The sequence below is a fragment of the Neodiprion pinetum genome, chromosome 1 (genome assembly GCF_021155775.2).
Source record: "Neodiprion pinetum isolate iyNeoPine1 chromosome 1, iyNeoPine1.2, whole genome shotgun sequence".
Lineage (NCBI taxonomy): Eukaryota > Metazoa > Arthropoda > Insecta > Hymenoptera > Diprionidae > Neodiprion > Neodiprion pinetum.
Genome location: NC_060232.1, coordinates 29,357,623 through 29,374,487, shown reverse-complemented (window position 1 = coordinate 29,374,487; position 16,865 = coordinate 29,357,623). Strand labels below are relative to the sequence as shown.

General features: G+C 39.3%; 2 protein-coding genes across 3 annotated transcripts in view; one reads left to right on the top strand and one right to left on the bottom strand.

Moving 5' to 3' along the window:
• Positions 1 to 112: 112 nt before the first annotated feature.
• On the bottom strand, positions 113 to 2,233 carry Uba5 (Ubiquitin-like activating enzyme 5). The gene is made up of 6 exons (XM_046629014.2): positions 2,000 to 2,233; positions 1,692 to 1,827; positions 1,290 to 1,486; positions 993 to 1,179; positions 534 to 870; positions 113 to 379 (listed from the first exon to the last, which is right to left on the bottom strand). Exons 1-6 carry the CDS (start codon positions 2,137 to 2,139, stop codon positions 198 to 200), a joined length of 1,179 nt encoding a protein of 392 aa, XP_046484970.1. The 5' UTR covers positions 2,140 to 2,233; the 3' UTR covers positions 113 to 197.
• Positions 2,234 to 7,479: 5,246 nt separating this feature from the next.
• The window catches only part of CAH1 (carbonic anhydrase 1), a 31,489-nt gene continuing 22,103 nt past the window's right edge, over positions 7,480 to 16,865 (top strand). For both annotated transcript variants that reach the window (XM_046615808.1, XM_046615800.1), the window contains exon 1: positions 7,480 to 8,004. In XM_046615808.1, the coding sequence (XP_046471764.1) occupies positions 7,965 to 8,004 (40 nt within the window). In that variant the 5' untranslated portion in view covers positions 7,480 to 7,964. The remainder of the gene's footprint in view (positions 8,005 to 16,865) is intronic.

Genomic DNA, 16,865 nt, shown 5'->3' with positions numbered 1-16,865 from the left:
TTACTCCAGTAATCACACCGCTTCCGAAATACTTTTCGATTTTATAGTCAAATCATTATACTGTGGTATAGTCTCAAGGCTGTGCCAAGTGTGAGGGAACAACTGCTCTTAGTTAATTTGTGACATAGAATGATTTCATGTTTACGATTTTGTGATCAGTACAGCCCAGCAAAGGTTTTACATTGTTTAGTACAGATTTAGATTGATTTCATCTGAGCCATTAGCTCTTCGAGACTAGGACCACTCGTTTCAGTTGACACAATCTCGGGTTCAGGATCCGCAAGTCGTGCTGGCAACGTATAGGCTTGTCTGACACCGCTACTAACTGTCGCTGATGTGTCTTCGATATCTGGTACTGTCTCATCGATGAGAGAAATACCTTGAAATAAAAGATGTAAGGTTAATTGTTACAGTTAAAGTTTCTTCAATTGCCTAAGCAGCGCTTGTTGTCAAAGTTACGTTTCAATTATAACAGAGATGCGGTTGTATCCAGCTGACGATTCTACCGATTAATTGAATCGTATGAAAATTACCCCATTCGTTATCTTCGTGTAAAGGCGTATCATCGACTTCCTCCTCTGCGACTGTAATATCTTTTGGCTTAGCTTGATATTCTTGCTGCCTTTGTCGGCAGTATCTGTCATCGCAGTTTGGATTCGGTCTGAGCGTCATTGTCGGGAAGAAATCCAGCATTGCGTTGTAACCCAAATAAAAAGACGTATCTCCAAAATTCAGAAGATATTTCAAAGTGTTTTGGACTAAAAATCCAGCTACTATTCCCATTGTGGTAGGCAGAGATGCTGCGCAAACTCCATCGCGTTTCAATGTCTTTTCATCTATGTTTGCAGCTACAACTAGAGGAGGCGCACACTGTAAAATAGTTGTAAAAAATCAATGTAGACGCAAATGACAAGTTGCATAAAAGATCAATGCTCAATTACTGGAATATCTTGCGTGCATGTGTGTAAGTTCTAAGGTGAATTTTTACCTACACCAAAACAAGCGGACTCTCCAGGTACAATAAACTGTATATGTCCAGAAACGGCATTTTCTGATACTCCACTCTCAAACCACTTTTGATTGAGCTCATTGCAAGCTGTGTTTATGGCCATACGAGCTTCAAAATTGTCAACGCAGCTCAATACCAGATCTACTGCTCCTTTTTTCAAGCTTGATTTACTGTAAAAACATTAATGTGTGAATATCGACAGAAGTTAGCATTTTTTCCTGTAATATTACTTCCAAACATGTTTCACTGTAATTCTATTTAACTTCTTTTTACGTAGTACCTGATGGTATCCATAAAGTGTTGAAAATTATCAACAGTTGTGATATTGTAGTTATGAGTTTCTATTTCAACATCCGGGTTAATAGCTTGTAATGTTTTTGCAGCTGCATCAACTTTGCTCAAGCCAGCCTGATGTGGTTGAAAAAAGAGCCTATTCATATTAGCCAACTCAACTTTGTCGTAGTCGAAAAGAACCAACTGAAAAACAAATGTAGAACATATTCAGCGATTATCGTATCGAGGGTAAACTTCCCAATATGTTACAAGTAATGTAGGGCGTTAGCTTCACATTTTTTTATTTATACCTCTGTACGTATGTTAAACTTTGAATGTAATCAAAGAACACTTGAGCGATTCGTCATTGCTTCAAAATCAAATAATAATCAACTTGATTTAAAGATACCTTGCCGATACCGCATCTTGTGAGCATTTCTGCTGTTACGCTTCCAACACCTCCGACTCCCACGACAGCGACAGTCAGTTCTCTGATTTTTTCATAGTTGTCAACAATGCCCATACGCTTTAGCGCCATAAGTCGACTAGGAATAAATAATAATCGTAATGAAGTTCGATAAAACATAACTTGTGGCTACTATAATGTGCTTTTGTTTTCATGCAGGTATTTTTATTTGACATTGTAGAACGTGTACCAGACTACTCTTCACGTTTCTAAGAATTTTCTTGTTCATTACAAAACTTATCAAGCTTTACCTGTAGGGATTTGAGTCAACAACTTCGCTTGACATTTGGGCAATTTTTTGCCGAACTGGTGCGGCATTTTTACTTTTCTCGTTTGCTAATTCAATCTCTAATTCCGCGATTCTAGACTTCAATTTTTCTGTAGTATCCATTTTTCGAACTTATTTTTTCTGTGAAAGCACGTTGCAAGCTGCGATATTCCGCCAGCTGTCACTTTATATAGCAGAACGCTCTTCTTGACACGTCACGTGTCCGAACAACGTATTGTGAAGATGGCGCTAGTGTCCCGATTATTTCACGTTGGCGCGAAATGGATTTGAAATACAAACTTGACTTTACTCATTCCAAGCTCGCATACATGTAAAAGGGATTAAGGTTTCCGATGACAGACTTTGCAGTAAATAAGAAGCTGATATCTTACAAAATCACAGTATCACTGGAGTTCATTCATGGTTATGAAAAGTTAAAAAAATAGACAACGAAAAATTAATAAAATAACGTTAGAAGCGTGCAATTGTCATCTTTGCGTATGGAATTACAAAAAATTGTGGCAAATATATATTCCGGTTGATATTACAGGTGGCATATATCACAAAGCAGTCGCACGGATAAATGAAACGTTGTGCTTATCAAAATCAGAACTACAATAAATTAACACGATAAGAGTTTACCGATGCATATTTGAAACTTAAAATTAAATGAATCGATTACGAATGGATACTCACAGAAAACCGTACAGCGAAAACATAATTATTTGTATTTGCAATAATATAGTCTTTGTCGTAACTTGTAAAATGTCATCGATTTCGCATGAAATTATAGATATCGGTATTAATTCCGCGTGATATCAAGAATGTCATCACTGATGAGAAATTGACGGGTGTTAAATATTTACGTTATCATTATCAGTAGTTTAATTCGGATTATGTGTATTAACGCTGTTTGATTGTTTAATTATCGTAATCTCAGCATTTGTTCCACATATCGATCTTTGGTACATTTATAAGTGACGTATACTTATAAACTATCCCTTTAAATCGAATAAACAATCTTATCGTTTAACGTTCCAGGCTTTTTGTAAACGGATGTTTTTATTCAACAGTTCTGTTTTTTGGAATTTCCGGAGGAATTTCTGTAAATGTATTAGACGTTTTTAGTGTGACTTATTCAAACTGAGATATACCTTTACTTACTTTATATTTGTATGCCGATTGTATAAGTTGTGCTTGTATAATATATACATCTATAATCTATATGTACATATGTATATACATATGTGTGTCAATTTTTCGTTATTTGCTTTCAAGCTGATACAGAAATTTCAGCTACTAAGGCTAAAAAATAAAACCAAAATATAATATACGGTTTAATTATTGTACGGTTAAAGGCATTAAAAAATTATATACGATAATATATTACTCCTAATTCGCCAATGTATATATACCTATACACATGTGTAATTTAATACTCAGGTAATTACGTAATCGAAAATTACATTCAATCTTCCACAACGTTCAGAGTTCACTTATCTACTTGAGGAGGCTAATAAAAGTATTTGACGAAAAACGATGTACCTACTGAATTTGCAGAAATTCCGCGATGCATATGTGGTGTAGTTAATTTATGTCTATGTCGAGCCATCTACCCGAAACTGATTAAATTGTGGCTTGACGTATCGTCAAAATTTTAAATAAAATTAGGAATAAACCATTTTCTTGCAGTAAAAAACATTTCCCGTAAGTCTCCGTTACAAAATTCTATCCGTATAATGTACCATAAATTTATATCGAACTTGCGGTAGCCTGTAATTAAATTAGCGTGGAAAATTTCTTAGTCATTGTATGTTATTCGTGAAACATGTTATATAGAATTACTTGTAAAAAAATGATTCGCATATTATTGACTTGGCCATCGCGTAAATTGCAACTATATAATACATGTCAGATTTTTCATACAATTAAGATGGGATAGTTAATCGTTGGTGAAACTTTATCGGTTATCAATCGCAAACGGACAAACGGTCGTCATTTGCTGAACCGGTATAGCTTAGTGTTAATATACTCTGAGCAAAAAAATTTGTCACAACAGCTGAAAGTTTGCTAATTTAATTAACACGTTTCCTACATTGAAACTAGATTCTGAAATTCGTATATTCTAGATCGTGATTTTGGCGTGAATATCGCAATATAAGTATATTCAGTATTCACTGCGACATTGGAGAGTCTCCGTTTCATAATTGGCTATTAGTTAATCTGACCTGAATTGAATTTTTGCTCTATCGTTAATTGCTGAACACCCTGACAATCTTAAAGTCATTATTCGTCTTTTCGTTCCGAGCAAGTGTATCGTTAAATCAAGACATCATGCTGAAGTCACGCGCAATAACTTTACGTGAAAGACCCTGAAGCGTAACCAATTGTGCACAGTCAAGTTTAGGGTTATCGCACAATTTCTCGTCGATGTTACAATTCTTATCGCGCTTGGATTCATAAATACGTGTTTTAGGTTGGCACATTTTTCATTCCACGTACGGGCGGCACGTTTCTGCAGTATAAATCGCACTGCGAAATACTTGTAAGAAGATATGTAATCGTGCGTCTAAATTTATCCAAATGTTTAACTACCGAAAAAATGATAAAGAACAAAAGAATAAGAAAAAAAAGCAGCGCTTGATGATTCGCTGGCAACGAGAGCGAGAACTGATGGGTAAAAATAGTTACACAAATCTAGGTACCAATCCGTGTTGCCTAAAGTTGATAATAGGAGCAATAAATAAGAATTGTTTGCTTTAAAGATTTTGTCTCATCGTTGAACACCAAAAAGATTTGTTAGACTGGTTAGCGACCTTCTTACGCGATCTTGGTCCGATATTAGAAGAACGTTGATTTTAAAAATCAATTTAAAACTGTCGATCATCGCATACGTGGAACAGTCATTACAGATTCGTCACCGGTTCGTTACCAGGACATGGCGAAACATTAAAACAAATATTTCAGAGAACGCGATTTTAAAGAGCGGGCGGACATTTTCTTCCCCTGAACTCTGTACCAAATTTTCGATACGTTACGATATTTTACCCTGAAGAAAATATTAAAACTCAGTGAAGTAACTTTATGTCATGGGTTGAACAACGTTTGTTAGACGTGCTTAAGGTGCGCTGCTGACCCTTTTAAAACCAGTCCTGGTGGTAACGTTACCGAGGTCAATTGGGAACACTCCGGGGGTCTAGAATTGTGCAATTCATTTGGCGATAGTAATTTTTCATATTAAGATTTAGATGTCGTACGATTTGTTTGTTCTCACTTCGTCGTGGAAAACCGATCCAGATCCACGATCAGCGTTTTCGCGGTCCGTCGCCTCGATCGTCGTCCCACAGGAATTAATAAATTCCGCGATGGTTGTTGCGTATTGAATTTTGTTTTAAAACGAGTTTCACCCAAACGACTGCTAATTACGCCCACTTTAGAATAACTACATCGACCAACAGCCGCGTCGATGAGTAACGAGCACCTACACTTATTTTGTGTTTGCAGGCTTTCATGTGCTAAAATCGTTCAGAACGCACATCACCTGTATATGACACCTTAGGTACAAATTACAATTCTATTTCTGCTGCGATACGTTGAATCCCGAGTCAGCCTGTACCCTGGAAATTCACTCCGCAGAGTAGAAAATGAAACTGTCTGTGCGGATTTTTGCGACACGTATAAGGCCCGATTCTTTTATTCGATAGAAAGTTACTGCAGTGAAAATATTCGGACAATAGGTTGCTTATAAGCGATTTTTCGTGAACCATACGCAAAACGAGTTTAACTGATCAGCAGAGAAAATAAAATGTGTGGGTACGGCGGAATCAGAAGAAATATCTTGGCTCGCGCTTGAAAATGGTAATGCATGCAAGTAACGTTCAAATAGTATGCAAGTGTGTCATGCATAGTATAATATGGCATAATCGATAGAACTTATTGCCAGACAAGATATTCACACTGAATTAGCCACGCGGCAATGCAATTTCAGTTGCAGTTATTTTCAAGCCACAGACAACAATTTGCAATCTTCTTTTTTCAAACAGTTTCAATAATTGCTCGTCCCTGTCTTGAGCAAGCAAGACAGTTATAATGACTCAATGTAAGTTGTGTATTTTGGAAATTTTTCACTGCTGTAAGAGGTTTCATGCAGTTTAAAGCCCTGAAAAGATTCTCAGATACTTTTGCGACAAAAATTAATATCAGAATTCATTCTAATTGTGAGTATAAATTTAACTTATACAGCTGCAGTCCCGTTACTGTTCATCAAATCTGATATGCAGTCACCTTTTTTATTTGTAAACTACTTCGTTTGATTAAATTGATGAGTAATTAAAAAAACCACTGTGTTTAGTAACGCGTAGAGGTGTCTGCATTTCCTTATGACGACATAATAACTTTTCATCGATTAATCAATATTGCAATCGATCGCACGTTGTCGTTGAACTATAGCACACATGTGCAATAACGCTGACGCACCGATCGCTTTATTCAATTCTGTTTGCAACACGTGAATACAATATTTACAAACGATTTTTAACCTTGCGAAAGATTTAGTTCCGGGGTAATGTTTAATAATATACTTTCGACGTGATTGTCATTTATTTTTCCTCCTTCAATCCTGAGAAGTACGAATACAACAATTCTCTCAACTCTACGTGGAAAATCCCGTTCGTTGTACTATCTAATTCAATACATACGCTATGTAACGTTTTGACATTCTTTCAGATGCCCTAATTGATCCGGTTTATACGATATCTCGAGCGTTAATTGCGTTGTTTTTTTGACACACGATAGCCATGAAACCTGTGGAAACATGCGGGAAAATTACGTGTCTAAATATATTTGCCAGGGAATTTTTACCACATGAAACGCTACGAGGGAAAAGAAAATTTCAGCTCAAAATTATTTATAATTTTTTTCACGAGCAATCTCAGCTGTGCGATAAAATACCATCCGCATGGTCTAAAAAAATTTTTCTTCCACAAAGTTCGCCATAGACGTTAACAGGCTGCTGTACGTAGTAATGTTCAATGAGCAGCGGCAGCTTCATGAAACATCGTATTTTTTTTTTTTATTTTTTTTCAATTTTTTATTTTTTACAACGTGAAAAATGTCAAATCACGGGACGATTTCTCAAAAGAAAGAAATCCTCGGAAAACTTTTACCGAAAAAACTCCGGAACCTTCGGAACGATTTAAAGAGAAAAACGGCGTGCAGACGAGTATTTCTCTGATCGTCGGGATCGTCCGACGGCCAGCGATGAGAGACAGGTAAGACAAGCATGAAACCTACGCTGCCGATTGTGAGACTCGAGACTCGTGGCGCGGGGAATCCTCGCGGTGGGTTGCGGGTGTCGGGTGCACGTGTAAATATTTACCGACGCATGCGCGTTGAGTCGTTGCTCGCGGTCACGTGACCACGTGGGTTATAAGTCGCCCTCCAGGCCGGCCGGCTTAACAGTTTTACGCATCAGCCCGAAGCGTGCGGTAGGTAGTTGAAGTTGTTCGCTCGCCGCGGCCTTACAATCAACCGCACAATCATCGCAAAGAGACACGCTCGTACGTGTCCCGTGTATAAAAATTAAATAAACAAACAAAGAAAGGTAGAAAGTCGGAGGAATTTCCTCTTCGTGTTTAAATATAACTCGTTTGAATTCCCTCGTCAATTCTCATCTATTTGTCGGTTGTGGCATCCCGCTCGCTGTTGGCGCGATTCTTTTTTTTCGTATCATTCGATCGGCCCGAGCCTTGAACGAGAACTAACGTGAACGGCTGCTGCTGCTGCTGCTGCTGCTGCTGCTTCCTTGGCGCTTGTTAGAGATCGAGAAGAAGACGCTGGACGCGAGTTCGATCTAGAAACAGGGGAGTTCAAGTGGACAAGACGTCCGGGAGCAGGCTATACTCGGACCTCAACTTCGCAGACCTCAATTTCCCTTAAACCTCCCCACGATGGCCGGCATGAACGAGTGGGGATACTCAACTGTAGACGGTCAGTCCTCACACCGATTATATTGCTTTTCTTTCTTTTTTTCTTTCTTACTTCCCCTTTTTGTTCCCATTAATTTCCAACCTCGGTACACGCAACGCCTCCTCTCATTTATATTATTTTTGCACCTCGTCGCCGAGCTTTCGAAACTCGCGACTCGCGGGGCTTTATTTTACCAAACCATCTATCACCGACACATGCGTCGAGTATAAAAGAGCGGCGATTCAGCGCTGCCACGTATTTCCCCTTCCCTTCATCTTTGGTATTCCTGCGCACGAGGCAATGTTTACATCGTGTTTCCACCACTGAAATACTTGACGTTACGTGCATTTTGTCATATTGTCATTTTTACCTTTGTTAAAAATTCATTTCGCAGCGCGAATAATGCCTATTGTGTAGGATAGTTGTAACGCTCGTATTACTTACGTACTTTGAGTACGGGTAACGTGGCAGCAACGCGTTTCGGTATGATCCATTATTGTGAAAAATTTCGAATGAATGGACGTCAGCGTCGTCCTCGTGACTTAAAAAATACAAGTATTAGCACATTTAGCGAACCGATCTCGATTACCATTTTCAACGGTTCGTTATGTTCGTTATCTTCCTCGAGACTTTGTGATAATATTGCACAGGTATAACGTACCGGTTCGTACGAAAATAAACGAGTCGCACGCCACGTTGAGAGACCGACGCAAAATCGGAACTTCTCATAAAATTACGTATTTCTGAAATCAGTCACTAACCATGTATAGTGGCACCCTGTATGCAAGAAGGAATTTTATTGTCCGCCTGTTGGACCGATTTCTCTTATTGCATGAAATTTCTCCTCACTTCTACCAAACCTGTCTATCTGATTAAGTTGCGTATTTTTTTAAATTTTTTTTCGCCATTTTTCATTCAATTTTGACAAAGAATTCGTTGTATAACGTTCGTGAAATTAATTTATGATACAGCCTGATTTATGAGTATTCGGTGTGTAATTGCAAGAAATTGACGAATGTACTCGTTCCACGAGAAATTCTCCTAATCTACTGTAAAAAAAAAAAAATACGAGTCATATTATTACACGTGCAATAAAAGTCCTTCAAGGTCCAGTAATTGAGATTCTTTACGCACCTCGAAGCGGAATCGTTGGATAATAAGAAACGCATCACGCGATATTTGATGTATGTACATACGTGTCTAGTGACGCGGATTTCGTAACAAGATACGGTACGTTACTCATATATCGCAAGATTTTTTCTTAAAACTAACTAATTTTTATCAATAGTTGACTCAGACTTTACTTAAATGACTTCACTACCTGACAAAGGAAACGTGCAATTATAATTTTCATCCTAACGCACGAATAGAGTAAAGCAAACAAAGATGAAGAGGAAGAAAATTAAAAAAAAGAAAGCTATTCCAATCGATAGTTAAAATAAATCTGCGGAGAAACTTTTTCACTATCATATATACATACATACGTAGGTATACTGCAGAGAACAGTCAGCATTTACGCGGAATCTGATATGCAATTTACAGGCGCGGCTAGATTGGCGATATTATTAGCCGACGGAAACTGCGGGTAGTTGAGTTAATTGAAAATTCATGGAAGGTACGGTACGCACAGGTAGATATAAGACACGGTACTTTGCAAGCAGGTTGTATAATAATTGCCGAAAACTTTCCGTGGCATAAACGTCAAGGCGTAAAAATTAGGTGAGGTTTTTTTTCCAACCTGACACGTCACTGTACCATTCCTCGGAGCAATTATAATATTCGTTCGTAATTAATTTTTACAGTTCCAAACAGACAAGCGTTTCTTTTTCCTTTTTTTTCTTTTTTTTTTTTCTTTTTTTTTTAACTCGCGGTTAAAAAGAGGAAAAGAAACTATCTCGTAAATATACGATAAAGAAAATTGAGTTTTTCAACCCGTGTGCGAAAAGTGTGCTTCTCAACTTGTTGGTGATATGCGATTTGATGCATTAGGGAGAGGAGAAACACACGTAACTCTCTTTCTCGTACCAACGTGGTTTGTGCCACCTAATTCTTCACCGGCATGATATCTAAAGAGGGTGCAACCCCTAAAATCAATACTCTTCTTTGGGGTCGGCCGATGCACCTGTAGCCTCGCTTTCTAAGGAGGTTACAAATTGTTGTTAGAAACGAACGCGGTCACAGTTCAATTTTTTTCAATCCATGACACCGCGATCAATATTCTAATTCGATGTCTCAGATTGGTTTTATAATTTTTTGTACGAAACTACATGACGAAAAACGTCACCGCAATTTTGTTCACAATTTTTCGACCCAGTGCGGCAGCGTATCTGAAGTGTGATTTGAAAAGTTGAAAAAAAATATTCCACTTTCTAAATTCTTATAAATTCTGAGAAATCTTTGGAAGATGGAGGTTTCATAACGTGGAAAGACAAATAAGAAAAAAAAAATGATTATTACCGGATTGCATTTTTGATGTAAGAATGAACATAAAAGTTCATTATAATATATGTCTGCGGAGACATTTTTCGGCGCGTATTTTAACGAGCTTTTTACATTCATTCTCGTGTCAAAAATGCAATCCAGTAATAATGATTAATTTTTTTATTTTTCCATTTACTTTTTTATTTACCTTCGTGAAGTTATGGAATCTTAATTTTCTAACAGTTGTCAAAAAGTTTGTTTTTTTTTCAAAGTTTTAAACTATACTTCACATATGCTGGGTCGAAAAACTGAACAAATATTGCAATTGCATTTTTTCTAGTGTACTTTTATACGGAAAATTGTAAAAACCAATCTGTGACATCGACTTATCGTTAGAATCTCGATCGAGATGTCACGAAATGCTCTGTAGATACATGTATAATCCACAGAGTACCTTTGTAATAAATTAATTATTTTCAAGCCGAATACGTAGCAGGATGTGATGCACACCGCAGTGCAGCAAATGTTCTGTCACGGCTTGTATTCTTCGCGTATGGATTTGAAACGATGAAAAGGCTGCAAACATGTCCTCGTTTCTATTCGCGGATAGCTATACGGACACACAGACCTGCGGTTAATCAACAGGTCGAAATGCGCCATCTGCGGCATTCTTCTTAATTCTTTTATTAGACACCACAATAAGCGTAAAATAATTGTCGTAGCACGCTCGCGTGTCGTCACTCCGATGATCGTTTTGTTCGTCATCGCGTACATGGTCTGAACATGCGGGTATTACGTGCAGATCAATGCAGAAATATTGCCTGCTGTGCCGCCAGTCCATGTTTCGCTCCATCTGTTGTTGCGCAGAGTCGTCACAAAGAACAAACAAATTGGAACGATGCTGTCTGAAGCTTTGCTCTCCAACATTATACACACTGCATTATAAGTAGCTGTATGTAAGCGGCCTGCGTGCAGTTACGACGTTCTTATTACGAAGCAACAAATCGCGCCGAAATTACTCCAACGTACCGCTGCACACAGAATCTCGCTTGACGTGCGCTCGCGAAAACTGACTTATTACGTAAAGCTACATTTTGAAAATGACGTGCACGGTAAATATCCTAACAACAGGTTATAGACATCGCGCGATGTCATTAATTTGCCACGGCAATGGTTATCCGCGTTCCAGCGTGCGTGGAGAGTGTTTCTAGTGTTTCCGAACCTTTATATCGCCGCTAAAAGCAATTCGCTTATGTTTTGTCTATCGCGTTTACTCATCTTACAGGTATATCGGTGGAGTAAAATTCACAGTTGTACAAACCGAGTATCCGGGCTGAAGGTAACTTATCATTTCAAATGGCTTTCGTACATATGTATCAGCTTGACCTTTGACGCGAGTGACGTAGCTCGCTGGTTTCGCATCGTAGCAGCTTCATTTTTACCGTTTATGCGTGGCACGATGATCGACAAGCGATCGTCGGCACGGTCACTTGTTACAATATAAGACTTTCCTGAATGACGTAGATATCCGCCAGAGCAGACCGAGTTCGCGATCCCGAGCCAAACCGGTTGCGCGATTGGATCTACACCACGGATCGATCAATATACTTAGATCGAGAACGAAATTCAACCCGCAGGCGAAGAGCTCGCGCTATTATCAATCCTAATAAGAAGTCAGCGGGGCATCTCCTCGGGCGTTTAATTAACCTGCGCAAGTATGTCGTGTGCACACACGGACACGAGAGTGGGCAAATTGCGATCCGTGCACACTTGACTGTTGCTCGATACAGGTAACGACGACAAACCTGATAGCCGAATATAGGTAAGAGATTCCTGCAGTACTCGCGACCCGATACAACCCAGTCTTTTATTCAACTTTCACCTCGCATAGTTTAAGTAATGGATGACGGTACGATCGATATTGCATTTTCCTGTCCGATTCAGGCATGTTGAATTGAATGCCAATTCGGCAATGCTGTTCTGATACCGTAAGATAGTAATACCGTGTCGAAAAATTTAGTTTTTGTTTACTTTGTCTTTTCAACGACACCTCAACTTCAGTCCATTCAATTGCAAGCCTCATTGGGTCTAGTTTTAGAAAGCTGGTTATCCCGTTGCTTAACTACAAGTCGTATCGCGATTTCAACGCAGAACTCACACGCGTTCGACGTTTGTTGAAAACTGGTATACGACGTAATGGAATTTCGGTTACGTTTATACCACTCTACGTTCAACATCGAAAATCTTAGATTGTCCTGTAATCTGAGTTTACAGAAGATATTGAATCTTTGAAGTTGATACGACCCTGCGGGAATCGCGGAATTGTCGTGATAGTTGAAAGACCACATTGTAGAATACATCTGAACGCCTGTTATACTTTGAAGTTTCAATCAAACGCAGAAATATCTTGCATCTCCTATTGAAAAATCTCGAGACCATGACGAGATTTCAATGAATCCATGATCGGCCTAAGTTGGAAGTTCGATTCTCCAGACCGGGTTCTTAACCTCCTGGTGTGTTCAACTTCGTGGTATAAGGACGTAGAAGCGAGCGTGCTCAAAAGTGTAATAATATATTCTCTGCTCGTCACGTGCTTCGTCACGCGTTCGCCGATAAAACGCCCGACGCCTCGCCCATTTCGTTCTCTTGTACGGGGCATGCAATTTGCTACGACTCGCATGTCCAATGAGCGATGGTCTTAGATCGGAATACTAGTAAACGACGAGACCACGTTCTACGCACAGGTTAACAAACTTTTTGCTTTCACCGCAATCCACGGCTTCTATTCGTCTATAACGCACAACGGCACAGTCATAACCGTAACTAGGAGAGGTGCCCGTTGGTGCCGGTTTCTTTCTTTCAGTGGTGCTCACGCCAATTTCCAATACTTTCCATGGCGTGTGTTCCCGATTATTGGCGCTAGTAGTTGGGACTGTTAACGTGCAGCCACAACGATGACACGTTACTTGTTCAGGGCAATGCAACGGTTCGTTGATATGCGCACCGTGCACTCTGCGTGCTGTTTCTGCTCACTGTCAGAGGTCAGCTAATAGGTTTCCTCTCAAGTTTCCGTCGACCCATAGCAGCGCTGCAGCGGTCGCTGATCAAGAGATCTTCAGCCCAATCGGCTATCGAGGCGTCGATCTTCTACGCAGTGCGAACACTCGCTCGGACAAGATAACGACAATTTGAGAATCACTGAAGAGAATACGGGCTCTCATTCTCTCTCCTCTTCTATCCAACCAGAAGCCCACGAATGGAGCTTAAGCCCGTCCCGTGAAAATACGATGAATCTGCCGTCGCGTTTGTATCGCCGTTTGTATACTCGGTACAATTTTTGCGATCTACCTTGAGAAACCGCATTCACTTTTCGATGAAATTTTTTAACTATATATTTAACGATTATCGCCAAGCCCAGTTTCATTGAGATATTAGCGACGTATCGTGAATATGACCAGACTGGTTTTGCAGTATTCTTTTTCCTCGTATTCCATCCTTCATTGGCTATCCGGGCGCATTCAAGTCTCCGTCGACTGGTTTTCTCGAGGTGATCAGTCGTCCCGATGCAGCGATGTTACCTGAGTCAATGGGCCGGACCCGCAAGTCGCTTTTCATTCATTCTCTGCACCGTAGGCACCCGAATCTACGCCTTTTATACAGGTAAAATGCATTATGCATGTCTCGTGCAGACGGGACAATTTACGGAGACGGCGAACGACCACAACTTCGAACGTCGTCAAATTTCCTAGCAGATTTCCTCGAAGCGATAGCGGACAAATTCAGGCAAACAGATCTTGGTATTAGAAAGACACAAAGCTTAATCCTTCGTTGAAAACTGTCGAGTCGAGAGCTTGTTGAGAACACTGCGCAGCAGTGAGTAGTGCCAGCGATGATTTCTACCTGCTCGAGTTTTTACAAGTTTGGTATATTTAGATGTTATCGCGGAAGAATTTTAATGATTAGCGCTGATGGACTTTAATTATTTTTTAAAAATATCATTTCTTATTTTTTTCTGCAATATTACAGTGACGTAATTAGACCAGTTATTGGCAGATCTGCAAGTTCGCGACGTGGAAAAATTACTGGCGAAAACTAGGAATTAATACGTTCCTATGCACAACTGCGATCCATGATATACCCCGCTCATTACTGTAGTATTCGCCACTGAATTTTTCACGATGCAAAAGGTCGATAAAACTACCGGGTCGTCGCATGAACTCCCTATACGTTGGCTCTATTTCTGGCGCTCCTATATCTTCCGCAACATGTAAAGCGACATACTCGTTTTCCCAACGAATTTCACGAACCGAATGTTATTATCCCCGTTTGTCGCATGAATAAAGATCAACTTCGGTAATACAAATGGCAAATAGTTCTTCTGTCTTTTTTTTTTTTTTTTTACAACACGCTCAGGCCGAGTAACAACGGCATTGCATTCCACTGAAGTAACAATTTATATTTTGCCATTGAACATGGCTTGCGATTCAGGTATGGATATAACACAAACGTCGCCCCTTTAAAAAATTTGTTCATCATCGAAATGCTGTTTTTAATCTTTTCGAGGAGAGTGCGGCCCTGAATTTATCCGCTGTTTTTAGGCGAGTTGTATTATAACGTCAAATCGAACAGAGGTGGTGTGGAAAAATTTCGTTACATACCGAATTCTTTTCTGGGTTAATGTGAAAATGGGTATAAATTATTTTCGCGGTACTCGTTTCAATACGTAGAAAGATTGAAGACCACGTATGCAATGTAACTGTGTAACTCACATCCGTATACGTTCAAAGTCTGCAATATTGCACGAGCAAAGTGATTGTGTAACTTGAGTGGAAATTTTTATGATTTACACGAGAGTTTTGCGGATAATCCGTGCGTGAGCAAAAATATTTCACGCGCTCGGTAATTATGCACGAGCACAAGCGGTAAAAGAAACTCGCAGGTTTGATCGGTCTTTTTACGATAGCGGTTCCCGAATGTACTGATGACGTAATGTTGGAGGATATATATATAATAGAGTGTTTCAGAAAAAAATTATTTGCTATTTTCCATCGTGGCAGTCCCTAAACGTTTGTTTGGGTCAAAAGAAAGATTCCGTCAAAAGATTAGCGTTCCACGTTATGTGGAAGATCGCGCTCAGTTGATTTTTCACTTTTATAAATTTTTTTAAAATTATGAAGTATCGATAACAGAGTTTTTTATTATTAGTTACATCAATCGTAACATCAATTTACGTCACAAAGTTCCAGTTGATGTTTGATAAGTTTATCCGACGACTTTTTCATTATTATTTCAATCTCATAAAGTAATTATAATTCAATATGAACTTTTAATTTAGGAGAATAAGATTTCCGTTTGATATATCGTTGTGCTATGGATCGTGATCTTTGAGTTTAATGTAAATTTCAGGAAAGAAATTGAGTTAGCCCGCAAATAAAACGTCCAGGTGTTTTGGGACTTTTAGTTTGCAATTGCATCTTTTTTCTTTAGTTTCCCTTCCAATCAAGCGTCGACTCTCAGGGTGTGGTGTGCAATAATCGTCGGAAATGACGTGTCGCAGGACCGACCGGTCAGTCGCCGAGAGTTGACGCCAAGCATGGAAGATCAGACGATTTACGCATGCGCATCGTACAATTTTTTAAAGCCTCCGCATGAATATTGAATGTGTAGGTAAGTGTACAGAAAATAAATTAACAGAAATTAAATTATACGCACGCGACGCGCGGATGGTTTTTATGAATTATTTACACTGGTCAAAATATATGCAGTTGCCTTGATTAATTTGGATACCGTTTGAGCGTTGGCTTTGGTAACACTTTTTCGCTTCCTTCATGAAAATACAATCGAGCCATTTCAGCTGAATTCAGTCTAGTTTCGGTTAATTATCGATTCGCTACCGTCACGACAAATATTCAACTCAGGCTGTGTGCGAGAGCTAAAATCTTATAAAAAAGCAAAACTCGCTATCGAGGAGAAATTTATTATTATATACCTACGTGTGTAGAAAGTTGCGCGTGCACTTTCGGTTTGTCGGAAAGAACGTTCGTTACGAAGCCGATGCGCGGACGGACGATGCCTCGATCATCTTATGTACTGGTGTTATGTGACATACGGAGGAGGAAAAAATTGATGAAAATTCATGCATAAAGCTGTGTATATTTTACCCAATGCAATCGATTACGGATATTGCAACGTTACTTCACGACGGCTTGCGACTTTTATTTTGAAATTTTACACGCCGTCACGCTTCTTCGTTATTGGTCCTTTGAAAATTCAATGGCCATATAACGAAGGCGGGCTATTAAATAACGCTTTCAAGGTGAAAAAAGCACCTTGTAACAGTCATGCAGGAAGTTGAATTCCTTCGGTGCTGTATATCTGTGTGGGCGAAAAGATCCACCGATTGTTATCCAAATTAATACAGCGCCAAATGCTTCATATCCGTATACAGGAAGCTAATTGGT

Coding starts and splice junctions, on each gene's coding strand:
- Uba5 (XM_046629014.2), bottom strand. CDS start 2,139: ATGGATACTACAGAAAAATTGAAGTCTAGAATCGCGGAATTAGAGATT. Junction 1,828..1,999: donor GTTGACTCAAATCCCTACAG/GTAAAGCTTGAT, acceptor ATTTATTCCTAG/TCGACTTATGGCGCTAAAGC. Junction 1,180..1,289: donor CACTTTATGGATACCATCAG/GTACTACGTAAA, acceptor ATGTTTTTACAG/TAAATCAAGCTTGAAAAAAG.